Source organism: Mustela erminea, chromosome 1 (assembly GCF_009829155.1).
Source record: "Mustela erminea isolate mMusErm1 chromosome 1, mMusErm1.Pri, whole genome shotgun sequence".
Lineage (NCBI taxonomy): Eukaryota > Metazoa > Chordata > Mammalia > Carnivora > Mustelidae > Mustela > Mustela erminea.
The window spans coordinates 175,137,689-175,161,571 of record NC_045614.1 but is presented as its reverse complement, the minus strand read 5'-3'; the positions used below and the strand labels follow the sequence as shown (position 1 = coordinate 175,161,571).

The 23,883-nt window shown below is 33.2% G+C and overlaps 1 protein-coding gene across 4 annotated transcripts in view; it reads left to right on the top strand.

The window, feature by feature from the left end:
- The window catches only part of EPHA6 (EPH receptor A6), an 881,405-nt gene that overhangs the window by 552,817 nt on the left and 304,705 nt on the right, over nt 1–23,883 (top strand). For all 4 annotated transcript variants that reach the window (XM_032351621.1, XM_032351616.1, XM_032351619.1 and 1 more), the window contains exon 6: nt 12,332–12,456. In XM_032351621.1, coding sequence (XP_032207512.1) covers nt 12,332–12,456 — 125 coding nt within the window. The remainder of the gene's footprint in view (nt 1–12,331; nt 12,457–23,883) is intronic.

The following is a 23,883-nucleotide window of genomic DNA, read 5'->3' as shown; positions in this document are numbered from 1 at the left end:
GGGAGGACTAGTGTATAAAGTGTTGAGGGTAGAAGAACAACCTAATATGTGGGGAGATAGTAACTGAAGTAAGGAAATTGGTCTGACCAAATTATTCTCAGGTTTTTCTAAAACACAGCTTCGGGCAAGGAAACATCATTGTGGGTATCTGGGGAAGACTGTCCAGTAGACAGGGGTCATTTCTTAGTGGTTTTATGATAAGGGCAAATTTTTGCCTAATAGGCTACCTTGAGCAAAGATTTAGTTTCCCTAAGAAGCAGGCAAAATTATGCAACCAAAGCCTACAAATACAAAGGGAAATATAAATTTAAAAAAGAAAAAAAAAACCTGCCCATCAATTGAAATTGATTTCTAAATCAAAGCAGAAGATAATGATAAAAATTACAATAAGTGACACAGTTCTGAAATTGTTAAGGACAATAGTTTACACATTCAGGGTGATTCTCAAAATACTTTAAAATATTGTGGTATAAGCATCAACCAGATAGAAGACTGTTGGCTGTAAACCATTGATACGGCCACAATAATGTGTGCCTGCTGAATGTCAGCATTTCAACAGCAGGTCTACCTCTTTTGTTATCTTATCATTTTGCCCACACTTAGCTAATAAAATTTAAATATTCAGAAATTACATGTTGCTGAATTTCAGTAGTTTTTAAAATTAATATTACATTTTATATATGTTTCATATATACTGCACCATCAATTGTAAGTTAGTCCTAAGATAGCAAACACTAGTTGGTTGCATAAGCTCACCTTGCAAATGTAGAGACTAAAAGAAATTGATTTTTATTGACATGCTTATTTCCCTATAAATAGAATTTAGAAAGAAAGATTATTTAGCATATCATATTACATTTCAAATGAAGTACAAAAAATGTGGCAAAGATTTGCATTATTCATTATTAATAATAGTCATTTTTAGTTTACAAAATCTTTGTAATACTATTAACATCTCTGATATATATAGAACAATGCCACTTGGCTTGTTAAGAAAGTAATCATAAAAAAAAAAAAAAAACAAGGAGAAAAAGTATAAAATGCTTTGAATGCCTTTGCAGGTACTGTGAGAAAGAAAGTGAAGTAGAAATTATGAGCTAGCAGCCAGTACAAGATACACAGCCTTTTCCTCCTCATGCAGTCAGTGATTTGTAAACAACAATTACTAACTAGAGGAAATGAGAGGAAAACACAAAGCTCAGCCAGGTGTTATTTTACGTCAGTGATTTACTCTGCTATTTGATCAATGATGAGAAAAAAATCACCCATATCCTTAGGAAGCCATGAATGTTTCAAAGCAGCTGTGGGAGCACCTGGCTACTTGTCCTACACAAAGACTGCCTCCATCAAAGAAGAATCAAGATTTATTCCTCTTGGCTTCAACCAGAAACAATGCCAATGAATCTGCTGTTGCATCGCATTATTTCTTTAATGAGAGAACAAAAGCAGTTTTACGGTTCCATTTCTGGTGACTTGGCAGGAACACAACTGCATCCTCCTGAATCAGTTGCAACAGGATCTTTCAACATTCCCTCAAGAGGCCAGCAGTATGCGTACTTTCCCCCTTTTTATAGCTTCTGGACACACACACACACACACACACACACACACACACGGGCTCTCACTTTCAAAAAGTAAGAGAAAAAAAAAATCCCCAAACACAGCTTTTTAAATATTTTACATCTATATTTTATAGAAAACATAGAATCTTAGGATTATAACCTACAAAATCTATGGAATCCAGCAGAATTTTACCAATCAAGATGTGTTAAACTGTGACTAGAGCACTCTGTGAGAGCACAGTTTATGGGGTGAAGCAGGATATGGGGATGAGGAAGATGCCTTTAGAATTAGTGAAAAAGCTATAGATCTTGGGAGTACTCTTAATCAATAATCAAATAACTCAGAATATTTTGGTTTGGCTTTAATTTCTCAATTTAAGTACTTTTTTTCAAATAAAACAGCTAAATAATGGAAAATATCAAAAATTCAAGAAACGAATCCAAGATGGATCTTAATATTATACAATTAAATTAGAGTATATCCATTTTGGTCAACACCATATGTTCAAACTCCTATCACTTTGCAACTTTACTTCTTTTCTGGTAATATTATATGTTATTATATATTACTTTTACATTAATGTACTCATAAAATTATTGTCATATGCATGTAATATATGAATCAGTTAGACAGTGTTCCTATGGTACCATTGGGGATTTATAAAACAAAAACGCAGAAAGCAGGACAATTGTCTGATAAACCTTGAAACAAGATTTAAACAAGTTTGGAATGGAAGATAGTCACATAAAAGGTACCTAATGTGTTTGTGTGGCACTATTCTAGGTCTATGGGATATTCAGATCCTGAATGCCACAATCACTGAGGTACAGTCCATAGTACCAGACTTAGTCTACAGTCTGTTCCTTATATTTTACATAATTGTGAGTTGCTTCCTGTTTGAACCTATGTCCTTACTTCTAAAATTTATTTATTTATTTATTTATTTATTTATTTATTTATTTGAGACCGAGAAAGAGAGCACAAGCAGGGGCAGGGGCAGAGGGAGAGGGAGAAGCAGACTCCCCACAGAGCAGGGAGACTGACATGGGGCTAGATCCCAAGACCCCTGGATCATGACCTGAGCTCAAGGCAGACATTTAACAGACTGAGCCACCCAGATGCCCCTGTCCTCACTTTTAACATGAGATTAACTGTACCTATAAAATCACAATATGTATTAGGTGATATATGTGAAAGAGCATGGGAAGTGAAGTATAATGTAAAAGTGAAAGTGAAGTATAATATATTATTATATATTCTATAAAGAGGAATATCAAGAACTTAGGATAAAGCTAGTCAATGAGGAATAGCAAATAAATCTTTTAGGGCACAGACATCAAAATCAATTCTCTCTGAAGTGATTAAAAAAGTCTTAAGCTAGTCCATAGTTCTATCTTAAGGGGAAAAAGGTAATTGCTACAATTTTATCTTATCTTATGAACAGTTCCTTAAATGTGAATCTTTCTTCTCAAATTCCCAAGGTTATCCATGAGTTGTTTCACAGCCCCAAAATGGGACTGAAATTTTCATGTCTGTTTATGCACCTTATGTGTCCAACAGCACAGAATATGATTTTTTTCCCTTTTTTGAGGCATCCAATAAGCAAATCTATAACATTTTTAAAACTAATTTTCATAAAGCTTGTGGTTTAAAATACTTTGGAAGCCAATGTTCTTTCAACTACTTCCTCTCCAATTTTGTATCATCATAAATTCAAGGATGACAAAAATATAGGGAACAACTAAAATTTGATGACTCTTCCATAAGCTACATGTATTACTTTATATCATAACTTATAAATCTATTCATATTTGGGTTTAACTTTTTGAAATTTATTAACATTTGAATTATATATTTTTAAAAAATTTTATTTGAGAGAGAGAGAGAGAGAACATGATTGGCAGGAGGGCAGACTGAGAGAAAAGAAGACTCCCCTTGAGCAGGGAGCCCCCCTTGGGGCTGGATCCCAGGACCCTGGGATCATGACCTGAATCGAAGGCAGATAGATGCTTAACTGACTGAGACACACAGGCACCCCAACTTTTGAATTATATTTTTGAAAATAATTTCAGAATATCACATTAGCTATCACTAAGATTAAGTAGGTTTTTGAAATAAAATCATATTCCTTTTCAAGTACTTTCAAAAGTTATGGATAATATAATTTGTTAATGTAATTTAGAAATCAGTAACTATTGCTCAGTTGTTAGATTTGTTTCTGTTTTTCTCTTATATATAATTTTTCTAGGCTAACATGAAAAGCCACTATTGATAGCTTGATATGATTTCATTTAAAAATCTATAATATGCATATGTACAGATATTATGCTTATATATGCATATATATTCATTGTATTTTTAATAGCCCAAGGTTCAGTTCTATTCAGAGCAAAGGAAAAAAAAAGCTTTTGATCTAGAAGAAAGTCAGCCATAGGTTTGGAATCTGTACTCAAACTATGCATGCAATGGAAACAGTATTAGGCTAATATAATTGATTTCTGCATTTATCTACTGTTTGTCTAAAGTTAACAGTTTTAAACAGAACAGTTCAACTAGTATTTAGAAGAGTCTTTCTAGTATTAGTGTCTGGCACAGCATTCTGCTTCTCTTTGCCTACCTAGACTTCCTCTTCTTCAATATAGTTAATTTTGATATTGAAGGTCTTGCAGATCTCCTCATTTGTTTTCCTCTTGATCATATTGGTAACAGTGTTACATGTAACATCAAAAAAACCCTTCGATGTCTAAGTATTTTGCAGCTAGAATAAGTTCAAAAAATCCCCTTGGTTAACTTCCAAAAATTCTTAGTCTCAAACAGGGATATCAACTATTTGCTTTTCTTTGTTCTCAACATCAGGCCCAGAATGAGGGTCATCTTTGTGGCAGATGCACCACTTTTTTTTTTTTTTTTTAATATTGCTGATCTAATGGCAGGGAAACCAGGTTTCATTTCTTCATTCCCAAATCTTCCAACATGGTCTTGATAGTTATATAATTTAGTTATATAGTAGTTACACAGTTTAGTTATACAATTTGGAGGTATCTGCTACTTAGAATTATTTTTTGAATCATAGCATGCATGTTGATTTACAACTTATTTTAGTCACTTTAAATATTGAACTTATTTTCCCATGCTCTTAGATCTGTCATTTTTAAAACAGTTCCATTAAAATGTATTGTACAGAGTTTTTTCAAGTGTCCAAACTTTTTGTTTTTAAATGTAGCAATAAAACCTGTAGAGCTCTATCCATTTATTATATTAAAGATTTATGTTTTACAAGTTTTATTAGTTTTTGTGCTTCTTTTCCACAATATTAGTTAAAGTTATTTTAGTTGTTTAAGTTGTTTTAGTTGTTTATGAATAAATGACTCTCCTGGTCATTTCCCCCCCTTTTTGGGGGGGTGGTATTTAAGTGGGGTAATTTTTTCCCCCATACATGGAAGATGATATAAACTTTTTAAAAAAGATTTCTATTTATTTATTTATTTATTTATTTATTTATTTATTTGAGAGAAAGAGAGGAGAGGGTCAGAAAAGAAAGAATCTCAGGCAGCTTCTGCTGATTGTGGAGCCTAATCGTAGGGCTTAATCTCCGGACTCTGAGACTATGACTGGACCCAAATTAAGAGCTGGCCACTCAACTGAGTAAGTCACCCAGGTGCCCCATGATACAAACTTTTTGATGAATCATCTGAGGCTCAGAAGTTACAAACCATATTCAAATATAACTATAATGTCATATTTTAAATCTACTTATATAATTTTCATATATAGTATACATAATTGTACAGTTCAAATAATAGTACTTTTGGCTAGAAAAATCACTAGAAACCAGGATTCCTGATTTTAATATAATAAAACTTTTATGAATAAAACAATTGTTTGAAGTTGAACTGAAAAGGGACACATTCCAGAATCTTCTCTAGGGTCAGGCCAACTTTCTGAGATTCTGATGAATAGCATATACTAAATGCCTAGAAAATATGGGTACAACACATATATCTTTTTTAGTGAAAATTGACAGGTAATGATAAGTTCGACAGAATCTCAGACTGGTCTAATTTGGAGATTTTTTTTTTCTTTATAGCTCAAAGAAACTACATTCTGTAGCATCTGTCATATAAACTATCTCTCAAACATCTCTGAAATGATGTAATAGTCAGTAGAGGTATATGATATAAATTATGCTAAATAGCAGCCTAAAGACGTGCCTAACAGTGAGCATATTAAATCAGCCAGTCATAAAACTAATAAAACAGAAATTAAAAAGGCACAGATAATGCTGAAAAGAACTTTAAAGATAATGTTTTAGGTCTTCCTCTATACAATTAAGTGCTACCAGTGCTGTACCACTTTGAATTATTATTAATCAAGTGATTTTTCACTGTGGCTCCACAGGTAATGAGAGTTTACAGTGCAAATATTCCCACAATGTTTACTTGTCTTGTCAAGCTCCCTACAAGCATCACATTGACATGGTAGGAAGAAGTAGAGTGAGCAAGCTTAGTGTTACATGATGTTAGTATTTCTTTGGGAAAGACTTGAAATTCAAAGCTAAGGGCCTTTGAAAATATAGAACAACCTTTACTTTGAGGAAAAACTGGAAAAAAATTAGACCTATGTCACCAATAACTTAAGGTGGTATAATCAGAAAGAGGAGCACCTCTCTCTTTTTAAATAAGAAAAGCAGAGAAGTGAGAAACCTGACAAATTTTAAGTTAAGTAAGGAAAATCTTTAGAGCCAGAGTATCCAGTTTTTTTTTCAAAATGTTTTTTAAAGAAAAAACAGATCGAATACTTTTTTTAGAGTAGTAAATACATCGCATGAATTAGGTAGTTAAATTGATAGATGTCTTTTTATCACTGTTTAAGAAACTTTTTTTTTCCCTTAGGAACTTGTTTTTTAAAACCCACCTACTATGGTCCCTACAGAACCATGAATGCATCCCAAATTAAGGTTTTTAAAGTAAATCAGTTGAATCATTGTGAGAGGCCTATTGTTATTTGAACAAATTACCACAAATTTACTGTCTCAAGAACAGATATTTATTATCTTACAACTCTGGGTGTCAGAAGTCCAAAATGAGTCTGACAGGGATAAAACAAATGCATCAGGAAGGGCTGGTTCCTTCTGGCAGCTCCAGGGAGAGTTTGTGCTTTCGCTCTCCTTGTTTCTGTGGGTTGCCTGTATTCTTTGGCTCACCACAGCCTGCTTCTCTATAGACAAGGTACCTCCTGCCTCTTTCTTATGATTATATCCAGCCCACCCGGAATATTCAGGATTGCCTATCTCAAAATCCTTAGCTTGATCAAAACCGCCGAGTCTCTTTTACCAGAGAGGAGCATTCACAGGTTGGGGATTCAATGTGAACATATTTGTGAGCCATTATTCATTCTATGACAGCTGTCATATGGCTTAGCATACCACAGTGTTATTTCTAGGTATAGGAAAAAAGACAGAAATTATAGAGAGAAAATAAAGCATCAGTTCTGCCTTAAGTATGACACGCATATTTCACTCATAACCACACTTCAACTACATGGGGAACGTAGGTAATATATATTACAATTAAACTCTGATTTCTGGGGGAACATCAAAAGAAGAACACATGAGGCAGATACTCATAGGATATATTATGGTATATAAAGCACCAAATTTCCAAACAAGATATAGAACAAAAATAGTTTGAAGTATGCTCTCAGGTTTCAAAAGTTTCAATCCACATGATAAATACCACATTTACAGAATTTCACAAGTTGAATTACAGTATTGATTGTCACATATCCCTTTCTTGAGCATCTACAGAACGAAGCTCTCTTACCTGTTCTTGCTTTGCAACTATACCCATTGGTTCATTAGCAATGAAAAAGGGAAACTCATAGTCTCAAGAGTCTGTTCTGATTTGCACTTTCTAGTGCATATTATTTATTATGTTATTGTTTTTTATTTACATTTTATTAAGTCATTGATTATATTTCCTATAACACATGCGCATGTGCACACACACACAAACATACACATCTCTCTGAAAAGAAACACAGGGAAGAAAAGAAAGGAAAAGAATTTTAAAAAGACAGTAAAAAAGCACTAAAAAAAGGAAATGTAGAAAGAAGAGAGGAAGGAAGGAAAGGGGAAAGAAAAGGGACGGGAAGAAGAGAAAAGAGAAAGGAGAGAAGAAGAGAGAAGAAGAATTTGATAGATGAGCAAAAGTGTGCCTTAATGCTAAAGGTAAGAACCAGGACTGAGGTTGAAGTCCCAGGAAAAAAAAACAAAGACTCCATGAAAGAATTTTTTAGCAATTTGAGATTTTCACAAAGAAACTGGTAGCCCTATGGAGTGGTGTACTCTCTACAGGAACCGTTAAAACAAAAAGTAGATAATCAATGAACAAGGATATGCTAAGAGATTCTCTGCATTGCTGAAAAGTGTATAAATGACTTACAAGTTCTATCCTCATACTAAAGATTCTATAATTTAACATTCACTGTCAAGATTTTCATTATCACAAACACATGTGCGTAGGACTGTGCTCTTGCTCTCTCTTTCACCTAACCACACACACAATTAAGTCTTAATTACGAGCAAAATAATTAAATAGAATAATTTACTATTATTTCGGGTATTTCCACATAAGCGTTAGAAAATAACACTCATCCTAATGTGAATAAAAACTCCTTTGTTCACTAATTCCTTTATGTATTTTTCTTATTCTGCCGTGTAGTTCTTGGTAAACTACTTGAGATTCAGAAAATGTAGTAATCAGAAAGGTTTGTATTAAAACATTTTCAAAAACATGGTAATCTATTCAATAATCATTTATTTTGAAGGTCAAAGCTAAGATTTTGAAGGCTTAAGAAAGGATGTTAGCTTTGAAGGCTTAAGAAAGGATGTATAGATTGGGAGGGAGACAAACCATAAGTGACTCTTAATCTCACAAAACAAACAGGGTTGCTGGGGGGGAGGGGGTTTGGGAGAAGGGGTGGGATTATGGACATTGGGGAGGGTATGTGCTTTGGTGAGTGCTGTGAAATGTGTAAACCTGGTGATTCACAGACCTGTACCCCTGGGGATAAAAACATATGTTTATAAAAAATAAAAAATTAAAAAAAAAAAAAAGAAAGGATGTATATCAGAAATACAATTCTACTGAAAACTATACTGAATACACAATTCTGTACTCCGGAAACATTTCTTGAGCCTTCAGGTCTCTCAGTCTCTGATCTGACAAACTCCAGAAGATCTTATTTCCCTATTTATTTCCTTCTCTGACTTTTTAGAATCAGAAGTAAAAATCAATAGTTGCCCTCTATGTTCTAAAATTAGTTTTTCTCATGTGGAGGAATAAATGTGTTTTCCCCTTTAAGTCTGTTGGTACTACAGTATTGTCACAATATGCTAAATTCAGATGTTACATAAACTCAGGTTATTAATAAAACAGATTTATTAAATACATTCAGAACAAATTCTTGAGGTTTCATGTATTGAAGCTATATTTTAAAATAAAATTCCATATGGTGTTAGCCTTCTCAGAAAATAGAAAATACAGCATTTGTGATGTATATTGACCTATAAATTGTTTTCCAAACCCTCTGCTTTAACTCATTAATTGTTTAAAATGTGTGTCTGGTGTATATTGTGTAGCTCTTTTCAAAAGCAATATATTAATACACAGTATGGCTCAGAAAATCCAAATTATGTAAAGCACTTTTCTCTGTAAAATAATTTAACAAAATCAAAAATGTGAGTATAAAGTGTGAGAACTCTACCAAGATAATATTGGAAACTTCAATATTAGAGGATTGATCTGATAAAGTATAAACATAGTGGAATATTTTATCCATTAAGGTAATAATTATAAAGACAATATCAAAATATGGAATAGGATTTCAAATATACGGTTAACAAATAGAATTATCAAAAATTATGTATATTTTACAACTATGTAAAATATGGATATTTACATATGAAAGGGATGTCCAAAGTGAAAAGATTTTAGAGGTTATATAGTTGTTGGACCCTGAAGTCCATGTATAAGTGAAGGATCAATAACTAGATTAGCTAGAGAATGGTGTAGTTAGTAATACTTCCCAGGGTAGTTAAGGAATGGATTTTCTTTATTTCTATTTTATAGAATAGTATAATATAGGAGAGCACTCATAAAATCTGTACCTTTACAGATTTAGTAATTAGTAATTGAGCTATTAGTAATAGAAAAGACAGTACCTATGTGTTAATCAATAGTCATTCTAATATGCTGCCATGATTGAATTTATAATAAGTTTTGCAAGGATTATACCACTTGACCTTGAATGCTAAATAATTATGTGGCAAAATGTAGTATACTGGTAATATTATTGCTTTATGACCTTGCACATTAAACTGAAAATTAACCATAAGATTTTATATATGAAAAGGATGTTTTCAAAAATTGTAATGAATTGATACATTTAAGGCAACTTCTAATTTGTATGAGTGACCTTAAAGTTTTAATTTTTCCATAAAACTCCATTTAATACATTATTATACTATAATTCAAAAACATTGATGCAATTTCCAACAGCAATAAACTTATTACTGGTAGTTTATTAGTAGTCAATATGAATCAATTTAAATAGTGAATTATTTGAGCATCTTTTGTCTTTACCATGCTATCTATTTCCATTTGAGCTTATAAAACAAGCTCTTCTCTTTTTTACCAACTTCTGTAATTATTACTCATCCTTAGGAATATATTTTAGTGCAACAAAAATGCTTTCATTGAACAACTAGAAAGAGTATTAAATATAATTTCTAAAGTATTTATTTTCTTAGGAGAACCAAACTTGTCATTCTCATAAATGAAAGAAATCTTTATCCTTACAATACAAAGTGAACACTTAGAAATAAAATACCAAACTTAATACCCAAGTCTTTCTTAGAAATTTAAAGCATATGCATTGTAATTGTAGAGAATTAGTTTTTTCAAATTCTGTTCTCACCTGCAATTGGTTTATTTGAATAGATTTCTGGAAATGAGTTGGGAAAACATTATGAGTTCATAATCATAATTCTAATTTGAGTTTATCATTAATAGAGTTTTTATGTACCTCCATTGATTTGATATCTATATCCCTATTTCCCATAGAAAAAAACAAACCCATCTAGTCCCCAATAACACCAAAATAATTACTCATTTGTTTTAACCCTAAACATACACACACAGATTCAGAATTACTATACTGATATTACCTACAACATCATTACTATAAACAGTTTAATAATTTTTATAGATTTTTTTAATCCTTAAAATTATCTCATTGGGATATATGCTAAGTTTCTATTTTTTAGAGTACTTTTAAGTAGTTAATCTTGGAGGCTTGCCTCAATACACAAGTTTCTTTTATTTTTATTTTCGATACTTTTTTCAGTACTGATTTGCTTTCTAACCATTTAACTATTAAGGCAGATTCTGAGACTTCTATCTACCAACCTTATACCATCCATCCTATTGCCTCCCACCCCTGAGGATATCCATTGTTATCACTTTTTCTATTCTTGGGATAATCCTTACACTGCTTTTTATACATTTTTCCCACCCTACTTTTTTCATTTAAAAATATATCCTGAAAAAAAACTCCATTATAGTATTTATAGATAGCCATAATTCTCTGGTGGATGTAGCATAGTTTTTCAACCAGTCCCTTTCTGATGGACAGTTAAATTGCTTCCAATCTTTACAAATAAATCTCAATGAGTAGTCTTGTAAATATGTCACTTTGTATTTGTTCAGTGTGTCTTTGGGATAGATTCCAAAAGCCCAAGTGTAAATGAACATATAATTTGCCTTAAATTGTTGAATTTCCTCTCATAAAAGTTATACCATTTTGCATTCCCATTGACAATGTATTAAAGTGCTTTTCCCCATAGCCTAGTCAGCAGAGCCTGCTGTCAAATATTTGGATTTTTGCCAATCTTATTGGTAAGAAATTGTATCTCAGTATATTTCATTTATATTTCTCTTTTTATGAATGAATTTTAACTTCTATGTAAAAGCCTGTTTTTAAAAATTAGAATATTGAAAATGAGGGATATTTTGTTAGAGAAAAGAGTCTATGATATACACATTCTAGGAAAATTCTGGAAGTTTAATGCAAGATTAGGTTAGGATTGGGTTGTTAAAACAATGATATATTGAGGGAAAGAAGACATGATTCTGAAAATAAACTTCAGAAGTTAAATGTTTCAATTTTATTCAGATGTCACAGAAACCATGCAAAAAATAATTCTCATGTTGATATGCAATAATTTATAGTTAAGAAGTTTGTGCTATAAACTTTCATAAATCACTAAGACTTCATGAAGTACTAAGTCTTGAGGAGAAAGAAAAGCCTATAAATGATCCTGTAATTGCAGAGTGTTTTTCTACAGCATACTTAGACTTGCTAAAATATAGGATCCAGATGTATTGTACTTCATGCAGTAGCCTAAAACCAAAGCCATTTTAAAGAAAAATGTCCTCCTCTAACAAAGGCTAAGATGATGACTTCTGGCTCTCATTCTTGGACTATTTGAGTTTTTCCTGTGTTCCCTAGTAGTGTTTCTAAATCTATTTTAATAGTTTATTTGGATTAAATAGAGTAGATCCTAAGGCTTTCTTATTAATCTGACATTAACATTGCTATCCTCTTCAACAAGAATTATATTTTCCTTGGAAGACAAAATAGTAAAGAAAAGATTATGGAGAATGATTCCTGCCAATTAATTCTTAGTTATTTTCTTTCCTTTCAGCACCTTCCCTGATAGGTGTGGTAAGGAAGGACTGGGCATCCCAAAATAGCATTGCCCTATCATGGCAAGCACCTGCTTTTTCCAATGGAGCCATTCTGGACTACGAGATCAAGTACTATGAGAAAGTAGGTCTTATTTGGAGCTTCCTAAAAAACTACATATACATATATATGTATATATGTATATATCAAGCATGTTGTTATATTATTTTACTTTAAAACCTGTTCTTTGACCTAACCTCATACCTACTATGTCTTTGAAAACTCTCTAATTTACTATTGTGCTTATACTTTCTAAATTAATTCATTTTGTTTTGTGTCAGAGTATAAAGTAGAAGACACAAGATGTTCATTTCCATCATGACTTACTATAGGGATTTTTCCAATATAGCAAGAGGTAGTAACTCCTTCAGCTTTCTACAATTCACTTGGAAGACATGGTAAAATGGAATTGCTATAACCTCAAGAGAGAGTTTTTGTAGCCCATATTGTTTGCTGATGAGTTTAAAGTTACAGTTCACTATATTTGGGAAGGATGATTTAAGGGATAAATGGAAATAGCTGATGTATTAAAATTTTTCTTTACATTTAGGTCAGCTGTTTTTATTTTTTTTTAAAGAAGCTAGCAAGATAAATCTGGTTAATAATTCAACTTAATCTTAATTTTCATTTTTGTCATTTAAAATTGTTCTCAACTCTTTATTTTCCCAAATTATATACTTCCTTACCTTTGTTGTATCCACTTTTTTCTTATTTTTTTTTCCCCTGATTTCTCACTGTTATTGTGGCTATAGGCATTATAGTAGACCACATAGCAATTCTGATATGTCTCATTGTGCTACTGGTGCTCTGGAATACTGATAAAGGGAACACTTAATTTAAAAAATAAGGTAAAAATTATACATAATTTCTAGTTGTGTACTACAGTAAGAAGGAAGTCTTGCACTTCTGTAACTTACTAGAAGCAAAGGAACATCACAAATAAATTTTTATTTCTTCTGAAGAAGTACAAGAACAGAAATAGAAGTCTGTCTTTTTCTATTCTATTGCTTCTTAGCAAATATAAGTTTGAAAAGGAGAGGTAACTCAGTAGCCGGCCTGTATCCATTTTGACACCCTGGTAATTTCAGCATTATGTAGTCAATGAAAACTGCCATTATCATGAACCAACGGGAATAACTCCACAGTCTAAGAAAGGGTAAATTGAGTTTTAATTGGATTACAGATTCTGCACATTAGCCAGGCCAGCATGTGCCAGAAATCCTGTTGAGCTATCCTTTCAAATGTTATAACCTCTAGCATGTTGTCACAAAATATACATATTTTCTGTCTACTTATTTATTAAATAGATCTTTAGGTATGCAAAAATTATCATAATTTTAAAAGGCAATAGGCACATATATAAGCAACTTTTCAGAATGAGAATACTCCTTTATGGTTTATGAAGGCTATATTTTGCACATAGAAAATTGTTCTCATTTTATAGTCATTTATGCTTCGTATGTTTGAAGATGAAGATAACTTGAATATTTCCAAATAAGGACAAATCATACAGATTCTGTAAAAGGGGAACCATATTCATTCAATCAAAATTTTAGAAATCAATAATATTCTGGAAGATGGTAATTGACATAATTTCCTTGTTTTAATTATAGAATAGATAATGTTATGAAGGAGTCTATTTTGTAAGAAAATGGCAATGATCCAGTGCTAATGGATTTACTGTACATGTAGTAAACATGGAGTTGGAAGCCAGGGATTCCTAATTCATGCTCTGATTGTGACTTTCATTATGCTTGTGGCCAAGAAATTCAATTAATCTCCCTATGTTTCACACTTCACATTTACAAAAGGGAAATGAAGATATCAACTCTTCTAATGGGTTATAAAGATTAATTTTATAAACAGACCTAAAGATGAAAAGCACACAAAATCAGGATTAGAAATCATTTAAGAAAGAATTAAGGAAATATTTGACATATAATACAACATAGAACAAGTATACAATAGCATGGAAATTGTATACCAATTAAATAAAAATCATAACTTTTCATACATAATGTATAGGCAACTAATCAAAGGTGTTAGAATATCAAACATTTCAGAGCGAGCATAAAATAATTGATAGGATTAAAACTGTTTCCAACTATGTCTTTATATTGTAACTGTGCATTTTTTCTATATACAGCTATAACATGATTTCTGCTTCCAAGTAAATGTTTTTGTAAAATTTATAACACCTTACAATAGAACTCTTAAAGTGCTAATTTCCTTCTTTATTAGGAATGTAAATACTGTTCATTAAGAAAGCAAGATACAAAGAAATACATGTACAAATGATCCTAATTTTTGAATACAAATATCCCGCTATATTTGTGTGTGTATGCATATATATATATATATATATATAAGATTATATAAATACAGAGAAATATGGAATGGAACAGAGTGTACACCATGCTGTCTCCAATATTGCTTGTTGAGTTGGAATGGGATGGGGAAGCAAGTACATGGATGGAAGCAAGGAAGAGAGAGGGAAGTAACAAGCAGAGATAAACATGGATGGATGGATGAATGGATGGGTCTAAAACAGCTTTGCTTTTTCTCTCGTATCTAGTTGCCTATAAGCAACTAGAAATCATGACAGAGGATTTTGTAAGCAAGTGATTAATTGAGAAGGCTCCCGGGAGGGGCGCCTGCGTGGCTCAGTTGGTTAAGTGACTGCCTTAGGTTCAGGTAATGATCCTGGAGTCCCAGGATCAAGTCCTACACTGGACTCCCTGCTCAGCACGAAGTCTCCTTCTCTCGCTGACCCTTTCCCCTCTCATGCTCTCTCTCTCTCTTTCTCTCTCAAAAATAAATAAATAAATAAAATCTTAAAGCAAAAAAAAAAAGGGGGGGTGTGGAGGGAGAGAAGCTCCTGGGAAAACCAGTAGAGAAGGGGGAACAAGACTCCGAAGAAAATGCCAGTCAAACTCAGAGTGACCAAGGTTAGTTCTGGAGTATAAATTACATCTCAGAGTTCATCCTGTAAAGAGAAAGAAGCTGAGCTAATGGGGTATACAGAAAAAAGTATATATATATATATCTTGGCACTTCTGGTTCTCTGTAGTGGCTTTAGGAATGCATATGGAGGACTGTAAAGAAGGTGCCAGATACAAACCTTTACAGTCAGAAAAGGAAACGCTGGGGGAGTGGGAGCAGGAACACATAAATGTGATCCAAGGGGGTCTGGTGGCACACCAACTATTAACTAAGGTACTTGTGTGCTCAGCAAACTGTGAAAGAATTTTAAGCCTCAGCTTATTGTAATATTCTTCTCTTCAGTCTTTAGTATTGGTGCATCAGTCTTTAAGGTATTCTAAACCTTCCATTTCCTTTTGATCAAAGTTACTCTGTATTGCTGACTCATAATCCACAAACGATCAATATTTATACCACTCTTTCAGGAATTCATGCTGTTTTTTATGTTCTGCTTAAGAGTGTTATTCTGTAAATCAGGAAAGAAGTTAAGCTGCTTAGAATGTGGAACGTCTACAAATATCTGAGGTCAAACAACATAGTATTGTTATCAGTGACCTTTCCTCAGGGAATGTGTAGTATTAGAAAAAAGTCTTGGCCTGGGTGTTCAAAAACTTGATTTTGGCTGAGATCTTAACTTTCTTAGTCCTGTTTTTTATCTGTTAAAAAAAGTGTCTAGAAAGATAATCTCTAGTTCTAGCTGTTTCAGAATGTACATCCATACAATTTATAGATACGTTATCCCAAATAACGATAGTTTTGCATTCATGAAATTAAATGCACACACATACACATTTAAAAAATACTTTACCACAGGGAATAGTATTCTTCACATTATAATTATACATAAAAATTAAGAACTTAAATTGTCTTCTGTCTCTGTGTGATAAGAAGGGTATGGAGAATAAAACATATTGCTTGTTGATTATAACTAATCAGATATTATCTGTTCAGTTCATTATACCCCCCCCAATTCTTAGTTACATTTTTCATACTCAAAGTGTTTCATTTCTATTCACTCAAGTGAATAAACTTTGAACATGAAAAGACACTTCAAATAATGAAGAAAGTCAGATATTTACCAAAAAAATCCTTTCATATTTACTTACTAACGAAGAAGAGTTTACTCATAATGAGGGAACTGTTAAAAAAAAAAAAGGCAGTTTAGGTGATACAAACATGATTTATTTACCACTTCGAGAAGTGGACAGTCTCAGAGAACTGTAAAACGGCAGAAGGCGGGAAACTTTTATAGGTTAAAGAATAAGAACAAAGAAGAAAAATTGAAAATATCTGATGACTGAGACCACATATTTAATCTTATTTGGGATGAGAAGGAAGGAGGGAAGAAGTATCGAGTAGACTTGGCATTTGGGGACTGGCTGACTGGATACACTGCGGTTTTGGTCAAACAGAATTTTTAAGGATGCAAAAATCGTATTCAGTTTGCTGACGTGGCACCCCAGGTAGGAGCAACTCTATCTTGGGCCTAGAATGTTATTTCAGTAAAACTAAAACATTATTTGCTTCCACCACCTCAGTCTCCACCTCTAAAATCTACAAACCTTCTTTTCTTGTAGTCACAAAATACTGAAAAGTCCATTGAGTATCCAACATGCCCTTTCCTTATCTCTACTCTTCCCTCTCTCTTTACTCTTTTTGTTCTCATTCTTAATATTTTCCCTCTCTTTTTCTCTACCCAAGGCACTTTTCTTTCTCCTGCTTCTTTGTTCTTTTATTTTATTTATCAAAGTTAATCTTTTTCTTTTAAAGATGTATTTGAGAGAGAGAGAGAGAGAGCACAAGCAGGAGGGGCAGAGAGTCTCAAGCAGACTCTGTGGTGAGCCAGACATGGGGCCAAAATCAAGAGTCAGATGCTTAACTAGATGCACCATCTAGGCACTCCTTAAAGCTAGTCTTCATTAGAGTCATTTATTCACTAGTGTGTGAGTCTGAAGAAAGACCGTTTTCTTGTTTGTCTTTGTCACCCAATGCTCAGTCAGTGCCTAACACTGAAATACTATTTGCTTTCAGTCATCCTAAACAGATTAGTAAAAATCTTCTCCTTCTTCAGAACTCATTCATAGGAAATTGAGATAAGTCACCCAGCCACTGTGAAATTACCTGAGCAATTGAAAAACAAAAACAAAAACAAAACGAACAAACAAGCAAAAAAAAAAAAAAAACCAGAGAAAGCCACCAGAACTCCCTATTTCTACCTCTTCATAATAAAGACCCATACCTGTGTCCATCAGCTAAAAAGATGTTATTTTAGTAAGTAGAATGTCAGTCCAGGAGGCCAGCGATTTCCTCTCTACTTTCACATCCCCAGCATCCAGAGAAATGCACAGTTAATAATTCAAGGACAACAATAGTTAGCTTGTTACACTGCTAGGTACTTTTAAAAGTGTTTTTTCATGGATCAAATAATTCAGTCCAAATAACAACACTTTGAGATAATAAATACTATTCCTCTTCCCATTTTGCAGATGAGGGAACTAAAGCGCAACAAAGGTATGTAACTATCAAAATCACACAGCCAGTAAGGAGTTGTTAATGCTGGCCTCGGTACTTGCATCACAATTCGAGGTCTCAAAAAAGTCAGTGCTTTCTGCTGATGCTGATTTTCTGGGTTCCCTGAGGCCAAACACTTCATTACTCTCTAATGCCCATTTTGCATCTGTAAAATGGCAGCCATAAAACATACCTATTTCACCCGGGTGCTGTACAACTCCACTAATTACCAACTGGTAGCTCATTTTGCAAACATGAACCCCCATAACAGTTCATTATTCTTACATCCAGTATTTAAAGACACTGTGACTGGTAAAGTCTTTTCCTTAAAAGTTCTCTTGTTAATTTTTACCAGAGTCAGCAGTTTTTAGATTTTTGTTCAAGAGAACTCATCTTGAGAAAGGAATCATTTCTTATGTTTACATGGTCAATATTATCTACATAAAATAATTAACATATCTGCCACTGTTTCACCTAGTTTACCAATAAAGTATCTGTTAGTTTTGTATAAAATTTTATAATTTCATGTCATGAGAACAGTGTATTGTTTTTAAAAAATGGGGAGAGGAGATTTGTAGGAAATTTTTAATTATGGGAATACTTTCATATCCTAGGGGTGATTTTAGGTAGCCTCTTTTGAGAGAAGTTTGCATTCATGGTGTCCTTTATGAAGTCACATACTTCTCAATACCAAACTTTATACAAGTCTCTTTCTTTCTCACCTCCTGTCTTATTCTACTGTTTCAAGATAGTTTTTCCCCAGATAATAATTCAATAAATATTGCTCTTTTTTCCTAGGGTTATAAAATCAGTAAATGTGCATCTTTATTTGATTAAAAATATATGAAGAAATTACTGAAGAAATAATCAACTGAAGAAAGAAAAAGAATTGTCCTTTTTAAGAAAAAAAATGTTCAATGTACATCTCTCATTTTCTTTTGTTGAATTTCCTTCACTTTGGTGTTTGCCCAAGGAATGAAGAGAACTTTCTCTTCACTTCTATGAATGCCACTCTTACCTTCATCTACTCTTTGGGTATAGAAATATACCTCCTCCATTTTTCGCACCCTCTTTTCCCTGTGGTCATCTGAAAGTTGTACTTTTTTTTTTTTTTTAAAGATTTTATTTACTTATTTGAGAGAGTGTGTGTGCAGAGTGATAGAGAGAGGAAGCACGAGCAGGAGGAGGGGCAGAGGGAGAAGCAGATTCCCCACTGAGTGGAAAGCCTTACGTGGGGCTTGATTCCCAGGACACTGGGATCATGACCAGAGTGGAAGGCAGGTGCTTAACTGACTGAGCCACCCAGGGACATCTAACTTGCACATTTTGCAATCCAAGTGTAAATTTGCATGTAAACCTAAGTGTGGTTATTACACGTGAACTAAGGAAAATGGGATTGAGGAGAGCACAAGGATCACCTGGAACACGAGGAGCTATTTGAAATGTGGATGATGCTCAGTTGACTGGAGGTGGGTTGACAGCATGTGGAACAGAATGAGGATTTACATCAGGAACAGTTTCCCAGGGAATGCTAGCAGTGCTGCTCCAAGGACCAAGCTTTGAATTTTAAGTCTTCAGAGGCCGATTTTCTGTTACCTCACTTTATCAAGTGTGTAGAGAAGGAAAGTAATCACAACCCTTTAAACATACCATGAACTTAAACATGCATCATCTTTATAACTAGCTAAGATCTCTTTAGGTGCTATATGATGCATATGGTATTAGAACCCAAAATATTAGTTTGAAGCAAAATGCAGTAAATAAAGGACCAAGTCAGTTTCAGATACAGTCGAGTACTTCTAATGAAAATCAGGAAATTCCTGAGCTATTAAATAAAGTTCTGTGGGTTTTTTTTTTTTCCTTTCTTTTTTGTAATCCTTATTTGTTGCAATGTCCACCACAGAGAAATTGGATACGAGCATTTGGTACTAATTAAAACAACATTACCTGATAGAAAATGGACAACAAGGGAATTTACAGATACAAACACTCATTATGGAGATTTCATAGCCAATTTCCGTGTTGTGCAGCAACACCGCACTGCACAGAAGCCTGTCTAGTTTAGTGAGCCCAGGGAGTCCCACAGTGCCTGGAGCAGAGATTCTCGTGATAAGCAAACCTGGGACTGGTGCCAGTACAACATCAAAATCAGCATCTGTATGGTTTTCACATATCAAAATAGAAATTTAAAAGATATTTACACTATTCCATCAAGCACAGAGTCTGCAAGTACATGAAAATTGCCAAGTATCTACTAACTATTCTAGCTTTATATTATCCCCATCTTCCTAAGAGTTCCACTATCTTTATCTTTCGTTTGTTTTGAGAAATGGATTCATTTGAAATGACAGAAGCTGGGGCTTAGTATGTGGAAGTTTTGGTACCTCCCCAAAAAAGGAAAAAATTAAGTGGGGAGAACAAAGTATTCTAACTATAGACTTCATTCAAAACTTTAGCATATACCTCAATCTATAGACTGAAATGAAGATCATAAACAAAATAAGTGTCAAAAATGTATGTTCTTTTTCTGAGAACAATAAAACAATACTCCTTCCATTATGCTCAAAGGGCCTGGGCTGCTTTCGGTGAAATACAGTCACGAGAAGAGCAGTCACAGCCTGATGTTCTGTGTAGTACGAGGTAAAGTTGCACATTCATTAACCACGCTTCTGCCAAACTTATGTATTACAGTTCGATCAGCTCTAAGGTCCATGTTTTAATTCCGTTTCACATTAAAGTCCGAGTCAGTTGCTTTAGGTACAGTAATACTCCTGTACCTCCCCTTCTTAAACTGTTTCCTCATCACTTTTCCTGAATTTCATGTCTTTCTTTTTAGATGAGGTTAGGGTAAACTAAGTGTTTTCCAACTCTGAAGTCCCATGATTACATAAGCTTATTATGTTTAGTGTGTCTTTCTTTGCTGTGCAAGGAGATAGTAGATAATCAAGTAAGAGTAATGAAAAAATGAGGGATTTAATGTTTCCTATAAAATATTTGAAAAATTATAGGAAAGTATGTAAAAACCTTAAGGATGAAAGAATCATCCAATCTCTTCAACAATCCATTTATTACAACCAAGTTTTACATTTCTAAGGAAAAAGAAAAATATTACTGTTTAAAAATGATTAATTACTGACATGAATTTCCACCTTCTCTTAGAAGTTATTGTTAAGAGGGAAGAAATAATGCAGTATAATATATAGCTTTGAATAGAGGTTATAAAACCTGCTACAATATCAAATTATCAGAGCATCACAAATGTCCCTTTGAGTTGGTGGTGGGGATAAGGTGGTGGGAAGGAATGCTAGAAACTATTCTGGGTAAAATATTTGGACTGGTGCCTACCAAAAATCAGTGTAGTCTTAGAGCATGCAAAAATAGTATTTTTCTTTTATATTTTTATTCCTTCAGAAAATCCCTTCTGGGACACAAATTCAAACTTCCTCTAAATTTCTGATCTAGTTTGGTAAAAATCAGGCAAAAAATTTCACTGACAGACACCAGTTTTTCCTAATGCAGTGTCTCCTTGAATTCATATTGTATTCAACCTTCAAAGAACTACTCTTACATTAGTGGAAAATGCAAATAAATGTTTCTACTTTTGAAAATTAAATATATAAGTCAGACATCTACCTTTCTATCCTAAAATGATGAACGAGTAAATACTACTATATAATGCCTGTAGCTAAATCTTGCCAGCTTTTCTAATATAAATTTCAAGTTAAGAGCTGCAATTATATTGTGTTATCTAACCCTTAGCAAGTTTTTCCTTGATCACTGGCCTTATTAAAATGTTGACTGAATCATATTCCCTGGGGAAGAATGCAAGATTTGCTTATTTTAAATGCAGTTAAAAATACAACCATATTTTTTCTTGTTCTTTAAACAATTACAGTGTGAGGCCAGAAGTACAAACATAATTGCCAATTCATAAATTTACCCTTTCTCTTCTGATATTCTACTCCTACTCACTTTCATCCAGCAGTTAATAAGAAACCTGTAATCATATGAAAGAAAGATCATGTGGAGTTATCTTGAGCTATTTCCTAAAAGATGGGATGGCAGTTTACAGAATGCATTGTTTGGTTTCATTTTCCTTGAGGGATTTATTCAGGGAATACACCCAGAGGAAATATGGACCATACAGAGGGTAAGGCAGAATAGCAACTTGTCTTGGTAGCCAATCAGGAATTTGGTGGGCTTTCCTCCCAGAAATAGCTCACTTCAATAAATACTTTTGTGAAGGGTCTGTACATGTTTTTAAACTATACATTTTAAGCACCATTTTTATTAGCTCTGTAGATTTCGAAATATTGTCATATTATAAAGAAAATTTAACCTTTTTATAAAAATTTTCTGTAAGAAATATGTGAGCTGCTCTGTGCCTCTGCTGCTTCACTTGATTTGCAGATTTTTTACTGCCAGAGGGGAAGTCTAACATTCAAGATTTGTAGTGTATTTAGAGTTAGGAAACCAGACCTTATTTACTGCAAGACCAACATTTGATTTCTGTCAGATAAATTAGAAAAATAAAAAAGAGTTGGAAGCTAAAATGTGCACATTTCTGACCCTTGAAACTTTCAATCTTGACTGAAGGTAGAGAACAAAATCTTGGTGTTAATAACTAAGATAGATTATGAAAAAAATAATACATTTATTGAATACACTACCTATATTAACTAATTTTAAGACACGTTAATTAGTTGCTAGCTAAAGAGAGACACCTACCTACTTCATGAGTACCACTTAGATTTTAGCCTCCACCTGGCCACTTAATAAGAAACTGTAATAAAAATATATTTAGATATTGATAAAACATTAAGAGTAACTAGACTATTATTTAGTTCATTTTTCTTCTATTCTTTATTTAGTTTTTGTGTCTCTTCGCTCAATTCACCCTGATATTATGAAATAAAATATTTGACCCATAAGAACAAAAGTGTATTATAATTTAAAAAAATAAAGCAATTGAAATGAAACTGAACTGGGTAGTTCTACTACCAACTCTGCCTCTAAGTAGTTGTAGACCTTGGACAAGCCCTTAAACTTCTTAATTTCCCTTGGTCAACTTCAAAATGGCCTTATGATATTCTTTTAAAACTTCCTTTCAGCTGTTTGGCAATCAAAGGACATCATACTCTATCATCATAGTGGATTTTGACAGACCTGTGTTTGAATTCAGGCTTTGACACTAAGTCACTGTATGACCATAGCAATTACTATTTCCCTAAACTTGAATTTTCTCATCTGTTAAGAGAAATGATAACAACCAAATAAGCTATTATGAAGTATACATTAAATAATAATTTTAAATATAAACCATATTACTACTTAGAAAGAATAGGCATTCAATACATTTACCATAGTAAAATTGGTATTAGATAAAATATTGGCAACAGTTTGGGCTTTAAATGGTTTCAGTCCCTGCACTAAGATTCTTTAAATATTTGTTACCCAAACAGAATGATATCTTATCCAAACAGCACCAAAAGAATTATTCAGTTCTATAGATAATATGGTAAAAAGCCAAAGAGGTATAAAGTTCTTTAAAAAAAAAAACCATCCACGCTAATGTTAACCAGTTGATACCATCCCATAATATCATTGTATTTTCACTGCAGAAGTTTTAGTATAAGCATTTTTTTTTAAAGATTTTATTTATTTATTTGACAGAGAGAAATCACAAGTAGATGGAGAGGCAGGCAGAGAGAGAGAGAGAGAAGCAGGCTTTCTGCTGAGCAGAGAGCCCGATGCAGGACTCGATCCCAGGACCTGAGATCATGACCTGAGCCGAAGGCAGCGGCTTAACCCACTGAGCCACCCAGGCGCCCTTTAGTCTAAGCTTTTTTTTTTATTGTCTTTTTTTTTTTTTTGAATTTTTTATAAACATATGTTTTTATCCCCAGGGGTACAGGTCTGTGCATTTTAATGTGATAACATTTTAATTTGGAAATCACAAAATCACTTTCTTAACATGTGAATTTACATAGATCTTGGACTGTAAAATATTTGACATTA